This window comes from Perissodus microlepis, chromosome 10 (assembly GCF_051167445.1).
Source record: "Perissodus microlepis isolate ML-2025 ecotype Zambia chromosome 10, ASM5116744v1, whole genome shotgun sequence".
Lineage (NCBI taxonomy): Eukaryota > Metazoa > Chordata > Actinopteri > Cichliformes > Cichlidae > Perissodus > Perissodus microlepis.
In genome coordinates, this window is record NC_140470.1 from 22,645,234 (window position 1) to 22,658,387 (window position 13,154).

Consider the following 13,154-nt stretch of genomic DNA (forward strand, 5'->3'; position numbering starts at 1 on the left):
TCACTGACTGATTGAAGTTTATGTTTAAAAATACAAAGAAAATCTACTAGCACACCCACACAGAGTGAGAGAGAGGGGTACAATATCATATAAACTGCAAGGAGAGAGATCTGATTATAATATATTAAGGTTAGTTAAATGATCTGGTATAAAAGTAATAGAATAATGTTAGTGTAGTTAGAGTTGTTTATACTTTCTGGGAAATTACTTCACAAAGACACAGTGAAGCTCCTTCCGATCGTCTCTATACTTTTACATCAACTCCCTGAAAGCAAACTGTATCTGTAGTGCTCTTTCTTGGCATTATGCTTAACTGTTGCTCACTCGTCATTTTCTCTCTTATTAACCTAGCTGCAAAACTTCCCTTTATCATCATGGTTGGCTCATCCACTTCATCCTTCTGTACGTTACTAGATTTATTAAAAAACGGTACAAGTGCAATTCTACATTCCTCAGCCATCCTCTCACTCTACAAGATTGAGTTAAAAAAAAAAAAAAAACTAGTTAAAAAGTCTATTTTTTTCTGTTTGTCTTACACGGATAGAATCAAATTATCTGCAACACACTGCTGTAATGTTTTACTATCAGTTTCAGGTGCATCACGCTGGCTGCCAGATAGGTGCTGAACCTACCAGTTAGCTCATTTCTGTCACTTTGTATATGGGTTTGATAGCTGAAGCATAAACTGAGCTAGCAGTTGTTGCATTAACAATAAGAGTCCAGTTTTTACAAAGCTACACTATACTTAGACTAAAAAATAACATAAACATGTACTTACACAATACATGTCCTTCAGCCTGTGTAGTCTCTCCATGTAAGTCTACTTTGTATGTATGCAACTAACACTTGCAGCATACTAGGCAGCTGGTGGCTAAAGTCACTGGTACTGGCGCCACCTGGTGATGAGCCTGTAATGCTTCATCCCAGGGTTAATATTAACAGACAGTCTGTTGAAAGAAGCTGTAACTGAGGAGTTTTCATGTGTTTTCAGTGCTTTGATGTCATGTCAGCTAGTAAATTATTCATTTCCATTTTATTTTATTGCTTCCGGTTATTTGTACATAACACTGGATTCATGAGGTGAGTGCTGATCCCTGCATTTCTTGCAGCTCAAACTTCTCAAACTGTTTTTACATTTACTACTAAAGTTTACAGATTGTTCCAGAATATGACAGAACCACTAATCAGAAACTAATATAAGTAAAGGAAAACAATCATTCTTATTCACAAGTTGCAGGTTGATACATACAATACTGAGACTCTAAGCTGCAGGCAAAAAGCTGTATGCACTGAAAATACATGACTTAAATAACAAACTGTAATAGAAGCACAATTACAGCTATTTCTAGAGTAAATCTTTCATGTTTTTTGTATTGTTAGATATAATAAGTCGGCATTTTGTCATCTGCTGTGATTCTTAATAGTTAAAAAAAAAAAGCCAGTGTTATGCAAGACACATGTATAGTATGCACTTTCTCACTGTGTGCAACTAAGTTAGTATCACATGGTTTCATTGTTTTACGGTCATGACAGACACAGTGAATATTAGCTAAAATGCTCAAGCTATGAGATGATGGTTGATGCTTGACTCTGCTGTTGTCTTAGAGAGGCACAGCTCACCTTTCCTGTTATCTGCTATATATACAAAGCACAGCACAAGAAAAGCACAAACACTAATGACCACAGCTTTTTAAATCTCCAGTGTTATATGTAAGATGTTGGTGAGAGCTTCTAACTGAAACTGCTAACTTGGCATGAACAGGTTTAAGACTGGTGCTAGGTCAGAATGTATTAGGGGAAAGCTAACTTGCATCTTGATTTGAACGTGGTGTTGCTTTTCTTGTACGCTGTTTCACTTTAACATCTGAGTAGATGATGTCATCTTCAGCATCGTCTGAAAGACAGAAACAGAAATTGATTTTTAGGTAGTCAAAAGATTTTACAATTATATATGAAAGACTTAACAATAATGTTAAGATACTGTCAGATTCAAAATCTTTTGGACAAACAGTTTGTGCTATCTGCACCACCACAATGGATTCTAACAAAACAAACAAAATATGACTGAAGTCTAGATTTAAACTCAAGGAATTTAACAAAAGTGTTGCATCAACTTTTTTATGAGTTGGATCTATTTAACCCTGATGTTAGATGGCATCCCAAAGACCCTGATGACAGTATAAGTGATGCATACCTCCACCTCAGAGGCTCAGAGAGATCCCTCATGTAATCCCACCCCCACTTTGACCTCCTTCCTCACACTGCACTACTGTCTCACTGTCTTTGTCTTCGTACATGTCCTGCACCATCATCATATAGTTCTTGGGCACTCTTCTTCCTCACACAGTGCCCTGTTTTCTCTTGATCCACCAAGGTGCAGTGCACCTCCTTCTGGCCATCTCTATACTTCTCCATCAATATTGTCTCATTGGCTGTATCCCAATTCAGGGTCTGCAGCCTTAAAGTACGCAGCCTCAACGGTCCTCAAGGGCCGCATACTCAAAGACCGCTAAGGCCAGAAGTGTGAGGCTTGTGAAATGGGACGGTCTAGCCTCCGTCGCGCTGCCCAGGTTGCCTTGCAACCATGATAGCGGGAAACGTGTGGTTGACAGAAATGAAGGAGAACATATTTTGTTCGTTTGTTTCTACATGAGCTTTGTGTGATTCAATAAGTATCTGAGGCTGAGACCACAGGACTGTAAAACATGATTGTTGGGCTTCATTTCTGTACTAGTAAATAACAAATAGTTAATGTTGTTCATGAGACTAAAGTCAGTGTAGATATGATATGGCCAATATTATAGTTATTATATTAATCATTATTAGTTATTACAGCAGTGAGTTTGAACTCTCAAATCAAATCACTTCTATTGTCACATCACATGTGCAGGTACACTGGTACAGCACATGTGAGTGAAATTCATGTGAGTGAATTTGTCAAATACTGAGCTTCAGTAAAGATTCAAGTTGCAGCTATTCATATGTCCTATCACCTTAAATCTTCACTCAAAGACACTCAAGTATCTTTGACAGTGTATATATAGATGTATTATATATGAGACAAATGTTCCTTCAATATGTTGGCATTACTAAATTTGGCTCAATGCTTACATATATGTGTAAAAAGCAAATGTACGAGCTGTGATAACTGTGTCTGATAGAATGAAGAGTAGACTGATATATGAAATATTCCTTTATTGGGTGAGAAAATCAGACCATGTCATAACTGCTTTAAGTCATACAGAATAGATATCAGAGCCTTAAACAGGCTGACTTCTGCTAAATGGGTCAAACTGGGCAGAAGGTATCCAAACACATAACATCCTTATAGAATATGATGTAACACTATAGATCAACTTGCCTCAGAATATATAAAGCATATAAACAATTACAGCAATATGATGCAACAAACACAGCAGTACTACTAATCCAAAATACTCAAAGCTTCATAGAACTGAAACAAACATTTATTTTTAGCTCCATTCTGCTGCTGATACATACTTTAGGTTTCTGAATATTAAACTTGTTGCTGCCTTTCATAGTGTGTAACTTGAAGGCCCTGAGTACTTTCTCCCACACTGAAAACACTGGGATGACAAAATTACTTGAACATTACCTAATACGACTGATTCAGGACAGACAGTTAGTTATGTTAAACTTTTCTAGCAGTCCTTCACAAACAGGGAACAGTCTGTCTATTCTCTCCATCTGTCAGCTGCTGCTGGCTCTTCCTCCTCCTCTTCCTCACACACTGCTGAGTTTGTCCTGGTGGATCATCAGGGGTGCAAAGCCTCACAGATGATGTGCAGCAGTGGGTCCCTCAGTCTGTCCTCACTCTGGACACTTGCAGTTGTCACACATGGAAATCAAATGTGTGATAAGCTGCAGGATTGTGTAACTTATAAATACATGTTCATACTTTTATTTTACAATCAGAGAGAAAGAAACAGAGAGAGATTTTACCTTTTAACTTTTTCTTCTTCCTTTTTTTTTTTTTTTTTTTTACAAAGTTCAAGCTCTCATTACAGATGCAATAAAAATATTGCATAAACATGTGAGGAACTAAAGGGCCTCAAAAGCAACTGCAAAAATTAAGTAACTGAAAAAAAAGTTAATTTCTAATACTTGCTGAAAACCCTTTGCTGGCAATGACTGCCTGAAGTTTTGAACTCGTGGACGTCACCAGATGCTCGGTTCCCCCGTTTTTAATGCTCTGCCTAGTCTTTCCTGCAGCTACTTTCAGTTGCTGTTTGTTTGTGGGCCTTTCTTTCTGAAGTTTCATCATCAACAAGTGACATGTATGCTCAACTGGGTTAAGGTCAGGTGACTGACTTGGCTATACAAGAATATTCTACTTCGTTGCTTTAATAAGGGCCTGGGTTGCATTGACTATATGTTTTGAGTCATTGTTCATCTGTATTATGAAACGCTGCCGAATCGATTTGATTGCATTTATCTGGATTTGAGCAGACAGGACATATATGGGTGTTGCAGTCATGGTGCTCTCTGTCTGACTTGCCCTTTTGTATCTCGTTTTAAATACACTGTTCTCTGACAGGAACAACCGATAATCATTCTGTGTTTAAATTTCAATTTTGAATTAAAAAAACACATTGCAGTGCCATCCTTTCATGTTCAGAAACATGTTCTGCAGTAACCACAGAATTCAAGTGTCACTTGTTTCCTGCCATATCTTGCTTGTGCATTGTACAACCTCTGTTGTTATATTTATAGAAACCCTGGTTAATGCAAAAACATGCATGGATATATGTGTAGAAAGGTGTAAGTGAATGAACTTCCATTAACACTGCGTCCCCTGTGTATATATATATATAAATATAAAGCAGAAAGTTTTTGTTACCAAAAACAGAAAAAATGTCCTGTGTTATTTATTTATTTATTCACTTTACTGTGGACACATTGTTTTTTTTGTTTTTTTTTTAAGACATTTCTATTGTAGATAGGGCAAAATAGTAAAAAAAACAAAAACAACAACAACAACAAAAAACAACAACAACAAAAACAAACAATAAACAAAAACAAGGTAAATGTACTGGTTCTTATATAGCACTTTTCTACTCTATCACATCACTTTATACAAGTTGCCTCATTCACACACAGCACTTTCCATTCACAAAATTCATACTACGATGCATCACAGAGCAACTTGGGGTTAGTATTTCACCCAGTGATATTTTGCATGGAAAGGAGAGAAGCCAGGGTTTAACCTTAAGCATTTGCTATGTACAGAGAAAATATATGTAATTTCATTTTCTCATGTTTCATTAGAAAATTAATTTGCATTTTGAAGTGAAGTGGTTGTTGTTTTCTTTGTTTGTTGCTTCACTCTGACATCTGAGTAGACTACCTCCTCTTCTGCATCAACTGAAAGAAGTAAAAAAAAAATAAGACATTTTAACTGTGCATAGTTAAAGAATAATAATATTGTTTTGTTGTTTTTTTACATTATACAGAATGGTAAAATAAGGTACATATTCCCAATACATAAATGCACACTTTCCAATTTCTATTTTTTATACCAAATAGCTACAACAAAATACACAAACCAAAAAAATATATATTTTAAAAGATATTCAGATAAAATAAAATGTCATGACTCTACCTGTACAGCTTCTAAGGCGGATGACTCTTTGTTCTCTGCTGACATTGTTTTGAACAATACATGTCAAGATTCCCATCAGCTGACCATGTAAGCTGATGGCAATGTTTAAAACGTTGTGTTTGTCTGTTTTCTTGGGTCTGGTCTGTATCAATGAGTTATCATGCAACGACAAAGTGAACTCTACTTCATCTCCTTCAAAGAAGCAGCTCACTGTCTTCTGTTCTGGTGACAAACACGTCTGTGATATAGCTGGTTTTGACACAGGGGCTGAAAAACAGATATATAGTCTCTTAAAAATGTGATACCAATTGGAAACTGTTGGCTATATATTTATTTCAGTTGTATTTAATTTCCAGTAAAAGAAACTCTTAAACAAATTACTACTTTAGAGACATTAGCTAATAAACCTAACAAAGTAGGTTTGAGAGGTGTCTAAGGTAAAAAGACCATGCAACACAGCAGTTGTATATGTCATCAATGCCAGCGGTCCCCAACCTTTTTTGTGCCACGGACCGGCTTATGTCCGACAGCCTTTAATTCAAAATCCTGCTCCTCACATACAAGGTCTTAAATAATCAGGCCCCATCTTATCTTAATGACCTTGTAGTACCATATCACCCTATTAGAGCACTTCGCTCTCACACTGCAGGCCTACTTGTTGTTCCTAGAGTATTTAAAAGTAGAATGGGAGGGAGAGCCTTCAGTTTTCAGGCCCCTCTTCTGTGGAACCAGCTTCCAGTTTGGATTCGGGAGACAGACACTATCGCTACTTTGAAGATTAGGCTTAAAACTTTCCTTTTTGCTAAAGCATATAGTTAGGGCTGGACCAGGTGACCCTGAATCCTCCCTTAGTTATGCTGCAATAGACGTAGGCTGCCGGGGATTCCCATGATGCATTGAGTTTTTCCTTTCCAGTCACCTTTCTCACTCACTTTGTATTAATAGACCTCTCTGCATTGAATCATATCTGTTATTAACCTCTGTCTCTCTTCCACAGCATGTCTTTTATCCTGTCTTCCTTCTCTCACCCCAACCGGTCGCAGCAGATGGCCGCCCCTCCCTGAGCCTGGTTCTGCCGGAGGTTTCTTCCTGTTAAAAGGGAGTTTTTCCCTCCCACTGTCGCCAAAGTGCTTGCTCATAGGGGGTCATATGATTGTTGGGTTTTTCTCTGTATCTATGAAGCGACTTTTGTTGTGATTTGGCGCTATAGAAATTGAATTGAATTGAAAGGTATGGAGAGAAAAGATCCAGACAATGCTACCTTGTCAGATCTTTCTGCTCAGAGTCTGTGCTTGATTGCATATTATTTTTTGATTTGAAATCTAATGTTGTGGTGTACCAACAAAATTACAAAAAACTGTCATTTTCTAACAAATTATGAACCAAACTATTTATGGTTATACTTTCAGCAACATTACCTTCTGGCATTTACCTTCTGAAATTCCTACATCACATACAATATGCCCATGGCGGGATATTAATGACAATATAAATAAAAAATAAATAAATATAAACTAAAATTGGTGTCATCTGAAACTGTACTTGAAAGACTCAATATCAATTGTGAATTATACTTTAAAAACCTACATTAATGAAATATTGTACATTTATTATTCTACCTATGCAGTGACAACAAAATTCTTAAAATACATTGAACCAACAAAGCATCAGCTATGTGTTGTGCAGTAAGAGTTGTCTTATGCCCTAGGAGTATAAGAGGGGGTTCATGTCCTGCATGTACACTCCGCAACATAGTCTGCATTAACAAAGTCTGTTAAAAGAAACAAACAGGAAGTTTCACAGTAGACAAAAAACAATGCATGATAGAATCTATTTAAGCCACAACTTGTTCCATTCTCACTGTCCTCACACAGTAGCAAACTAGGGTGTGTATTTTTAACTACATAGATACAAAACAACACGAGAGCTACACAGAATGAAAGAGATGTGGTTACAGTACCTTATATGGAATACTTTTTAGCACGCAAGTTCCTTATGTGGTGGACAGACTGTCAGGGTAGGCGCTGGCGATACTGACTTTTAGCTTTGAAGCAATGCTATTTACAAGTCTAGTGTCTAAAGGAAAATAAAACACCATTATCAAAAGGGGAAATAGAGTGTAAATTCACAAAAATGCCCTTGTTTGATTATTACAAGATCAGGCTCTATGATAGCTAGTATATATGTGGCCCCAGGACACCCTAGTTGTCAACTGTTGGTAGACAAACTGGACTACACTGGGAAAAGTAAACCTAAACAAATACTGGAACATGAAGCCTGGACATGGAACACTTAAACGTAAATACCTGAACATAATGCATGAAGAACAGACAACACGATATGAAGAAGAGACAACCCGATATTGAACAAGGGTAAACTCACATAATAAATACACAGAGGGGTGACAAGGGAAGTGGAAACACATGGGCAACACGGCAGAAATGAATTAGGGGAGACGAGACAGGAGGAAACAAAACTGAACACACTGAACATAGGGCATGACGCTGTCAATGTAAAACTAGAAACACTAAGACACAGACTAAAATACCCAGTGACACGGGGCCGGAAAAAAAGGCATGCACAGGGGAACAAGACAGGCTGGGGAGACAATGGGAGGAAACACAGAGAGGTAAACACATTAAAGAAGATGAGTCATGGAGGGAGGGAGAGAAATAGGGAGAGAGAAAAGACGGGCTTGGGGGAACATACATAAATGCACATGACAGACATGGAATGAGTATAATGAGACAATGAAAAAATTTCCTCTACTCCACTGAGAGTGCTTGTGGCCTGGCCTTAGGTCTTTGAGCCAGGCTGGGCCCAACATGAAAGTGGCAAGCCCTACTCTAAGCCTTCAGTCACAGAAGAGAATGTCGGTCTTCAGTGCTTTGTGCACCTGTCAGGGGCAGAGGCCCATGTGGTCAGTGCTTGTATGGCCAGCACACAGGAGCCCAAAAGTTTGTTAGTCCACCGGGAAAACACCTGGCATGCCAGATTAACAGTTCAGCCCTGAATGTCAATAAACTCTTCAGAATCAATCTATCGTAAGTTTAAAATCAGCTAACTGAGAGTAAACAGAAATCAAAACCTGACTGCTCGCGTTCATAGAATTATAAATACACTGTCTTTTCAGTAAATGTAGAAAGCATGTGCAAGTAGGACCTGTGATATGCCCACAGTGGAGCTTTTTTTCTCCCAAGTCATGCATAGTACATCAAAGTTTGGTAGAACATGCTAACAGGAAGTTTCAAATTAGACATGAAAACCGTAGACGTGTTTGTGTGCTTAAACCACAACTTGTTCCATTCTCACTATCTCTGCTTCAGAAACAGGAATGACTTGGGTGTTTATTTTTATCTCTGAAGATACAATACAGCACAGATCTATTAAGTTTGAATGATTAAAAAAAATCAAAAAGCCTGTCCAGAGTTTACTTTTGAACATTAACACTTCTTATGTTATGGGCAGTTAGACTAGGGATGCAAACATAAGAACACAACAGTAAAATGAAGCAAAGTGCTGTAAATTCACAAAAATGCCTTTTATTAATACAACATCAGCCTGTCATCTAGCAACATGTAGAATCCCCGTTTTTTTCAAGTATAAAAACACTCTTTTTGTTTCAAAAATACAAATGAAGGTTTAGCAAATTTATAGAAGCTACATACATGCATACGTGGAAAAAGAACTTCCTAAATAGTCTTCCTCATGTATAGATAGATAGATAGATAGATAGATTCACTGGATATATGCTTTGACATATGTATATACGTATGTAGTGATGATAGTACAATACTGATACAAAAGATTGTTATACCATTCTGCAAAAACAGAACTTATAACAAAGAAGTAATTTCTTGAAAAATTTGGTAATTTTCAGTTTACAAATTAGAATTAACCAAATAAGGATTTGGGATAAAGTTTATTAAGGTTTTATTCTTTTACTAATTCTTTTTACTAATTATTTTGATCATTTCATTTGTGTGAAACAGAAGCTTTACAGAATATTAACAGTTATGAACATTAACTATTTCAGCTGTTAGTGAGGACAGGAGCTGTTTCTGTCTATAGCTGTGTTGTGTGAAGTTATGTGCAAGCTGGAGGTGTCAAAGATTACACTGTTTGTTGCAAATGAATATTGTAAATTGATTGTAATATCCTAATACATGTCCACAACAATAAACATTATTCATCCTTGTTACCCATTTTAGTTGTTTAAATTTCTAAATTTTAGAGTAATTACCAATAACAAAACAAAATTTAGGAAAAAAAACCCCATCCATACATCTTCTTAACTACTTAAACACTTCAGGGTCAGGGCTGGATCCTTTCCCAGCTGATTTTCCTGAGTTGGTTTTATTTCATTTGTTATTTCTGATCATTCTAACATCTGTGTAGATAACATCACTGCCAAAGTTACCTAGAGGGGAAATAAACAAAAAAGTGTATTGTGCTTTGGATGAAGCTATGTTGTTTAAAAAGAAAAAAAATCCCAGCAAGGCTTTAAATACTTTACTTACCTTCATCAACTGTTGTTGGTCTTGTTTTCTTGGAAAAACGTTTTACAACCACAATCAAAACTACAATAAAAAACAGCATGATGACACTGGTTATCACAGCCACTGTCAATGTTGTAACAGAACCTAGAATGCAAAAGCAAATGTCAAACAATATTGAATATCATGACGAATTTAGAAATACCAAAATGCTTCTTAAAGATTTCCAAATAGTAGCTTTTCCTATCCATCTCTTCAACATACAGTAATATCTGAAGTCACAGGAGATGTGTACTAACTTTTTCCCACATGAATTCACAAGCGACAACCAAAACCATATGGTAAATGATTTATTTTACTGCATATAAATTCAAATCCAATTTCCCTTTGAAAGAAAATATGTAGTGTTGTCTCAGAAAATCTTACGTTTAAATACTCTACCACTGCAGGCTGCCAGGGGAATAACGGTTTCATCTCTGCTGACATTATTCCAAACTTGGCACATAAGGTTTCCAGTCAGCTTTCCATCTAAGATGATGGTAACATTTGGAAACTCGGCTGTCCAAATGGTTAGGGACTGGTTGTGGTCATTGCTTTGTGTAAGTATCTGACCATCCAAACTCAAAATTAATTGTACTCCATCTCCCTCAGAGAAGCAGCTGATCTTCATCTGTTCTGGTGACAAACACGTCTGAGACAGTGTTGGCTTTGACACTGGAGCTGGAAGACATGTAATCATATCATGTAAGCAGTGTAGAAGACAAATAAAATATAGTATAAGTTAATTTGCACTGTATTTTTTAAGTCACAAAAAAGGTTTCCAGGGAAATATCACCAAGTATTAAGAGAAATATACATTTAATTTGTCCCACATTTGGGGAAATAATTTTTTAAACAGCAATTTGACTAATAATAATAATAATAATAATAATAATAATAATAATAATAGATGAATAACATTCAACGGTTACAATTTTGGATTTCCAGGTTTAATTTAGTTATATGTATACAGCATCAAATCACAACAGCAGTTGCCTCAAGGTGCTTTATATTGTAAGGTAAAGACTTTAATATAATAATGCAAAGAGATGTTTCAGATATTTCAGTGCCATAAGGGTTTTGTCATGCTCCTGGGTCTTTGACCCAGGTTTTTGATGTTGTTAGACTTGATTTAATTTCCGAGAATATTGAGATTCTGATGTTCAGTTTAGAGAGCCTCTGTGTTTTGTTACTTAAGTTCTAGTTTTTAGTTATTGTTAATTTAGTACCCGTTTATGTCTAGTCTCTTGGGCTTTCCTCGGTATTGCCAGGGTGTAGTCTATCATGTCTGTTTTTGAATGTGTTTGGTGTCACTATGATAGTCTCTTGTCCCATGTGCATTATGTTTAGTTTTGCTTCTTGTAATGTCTTGTTGAGTCTAGTTTGCTCCAGTTGTGTTCCCATGCACTTCTCCGTATCACCCTCGTGTATATATTGGCTCAGTCTCCCCTCATACCTTGTCGAATCATTGTCAAGTCACTTTCTCTTTTTCTTCTAGCACCTGTCTTCTTGTTTTCTGCTAGCTCTAGTTTTAGTTCCAGTTTATTTTTGTTAGTGTTTTCCTAGTTCCCTTTGCTCTTGTGTGATTGCCTAAGTTTCGCTCCGGACATCAGCCTTAATAAATTCGGCTCGTGAGTAAGGTCCTGTAAGGTCGTGGTCCTTTACTTCACTACTCACGATCTGTGTTTCTGCAGGTCATGACAAGTTTAAAGTATTATACCTGCTGCAAGTATAATACGTTTTAACACTTTCTTATTCACCAACTCACCAAATAAACTGTGTTGTTTGCTGTTGTTTGTTTCGGTTGAAAGCATAGGTTTGTGACCCGAAGTTCTTTATTGAGCTTTAGCATTCAAGTTCATTGAATTTGTTGACAATAAAAAAACAAAGGATTTTGACAGCTTGATTTAATCACAAATCCTTTTTTATTTTTTGACTGGGATCAAATGGCAAAATAATACCAGTAGTATTCTCTGATGCCTCTGGCATTTACACTTTTTTGCATCAGTATTAATTTAGATTTAAATTTCTTTTGAATAACATGAACTAAAACTCTGTAAAGACAGAACTCAAATATGAACCTGCAGCCTTTGCTCCCCTCATATTCAGTATAACAGACCATTCTCAAATTTTGATTTAGTATTCAGGTTTTCTCTCAAATATTTGTTTTACTGTACATTGCATGTACATTTACATTACTTTTTAAATTTGCACAGTAAAGTATAAAGCAGTAAAATATTTTTGCTTTTGCAGATTTGAAGATTAAAGCAATGAGGTTTTTTATGGAATTAACATTTAATTTAGTCTCATTTATATGTATATATGTAATATCCAAAAAAACCAAACAATTAATGTACTTGGTTTACAACATCTTTTTTTTTTAAACTCCTTTTAATAAAACATAGCCATTCATATAAATCAATAATAACGATTAGCTTGAGTTTGAAGCAAACAACCAAATAAAATAAAAACTTACCATATATTTTTAGAGATACATTCGCTTTTTTCAGTAACTTTCCTTTAGAGTCATGTTCTTCCAACTGGTAATATCCAGAGTGTTTCTTCATGGCTTTACCCAGTTTCAGTGTTCCATTATTTATGCCATTTGGTTGATTTACATATTCATGATTTAAAATCATAGCCCCATTATTGTGAGTTTTTACAACCCAGTTTTTGTTATCCTTCATAACTCCCATTGAAGTATCAATTTTATGTGACAGATGAAAAATTAGCGACTGACCTACGGCTCCAAAACAATAATGGGTTCCAGGAGATTCTGAGAAAATGCATTCAACTGACCCTAAAAGAAACAAAAAATAAACACAAATTTTTTAATGTAAAATATGGAATAAAATGAAACAGATTCTATAAACAAAACTGAAATTTACAAATTCAATCAACATTTTCTGTATTGAAAACAGTACAATATACTATAAAATTAAATATCTTTTGCCAGGGCTGTTGTTGCCAGAATTGTGATGCTGATGTAGATGAAA

General features: G+C 36.0%; 1 protein-coding gene across 1 annotated transcript; it reads right to left on the bottom strand.

Annotated features, from left to right (window-relative positions):
• Positions 1–1,802: 1,802 nt before the first annotated feature.
• Positions 1,803–12,797, bottom strand: LOC146379442 (uncharacterized). The gene is made up of 5 exons (XM_084941109.1): positions 12,635–12,797; positions 10,546–10,839; positions 10,144–10,266; positions 5,708–5,890; positions 1,803–1,894 (listed from the first exon to the last, which is right to left on the bottom strand). The coding sequence occupies exons 1-5, from the start codon at positions 12,795–12,797 to the stop codon at positions 1,803–1,805; spliced, it is 855 nt and encodes a 284-aa protein (XP_084797235.1).
• Between the last annotated feature and the right edge of the window lie 357 nt (positions 12,798–13,154).

Coding starts and splice junctions, on each gene's coding strand:
- LOC146379442 (XM_084941109.1), bottom strand. CDS start 12,797: ATGATTTTAAATCATGAATATGTAAATCAACCAAATGGCATAAATAAT. Junction 10,267..10,545: donor CAGTGGTAGAGTATTTAAAC/GTAAGATTTTCT, acceptor TTTGCATTCTAG/GTTCTGTTACAACATTGACA. Junction 1,895..5,707: donor CATTGCCATCAGCTTACATG/GTCAGCTGATGG, acceptor TCTGTCTTTCAG/ACGATGCTGAAGATGACATC.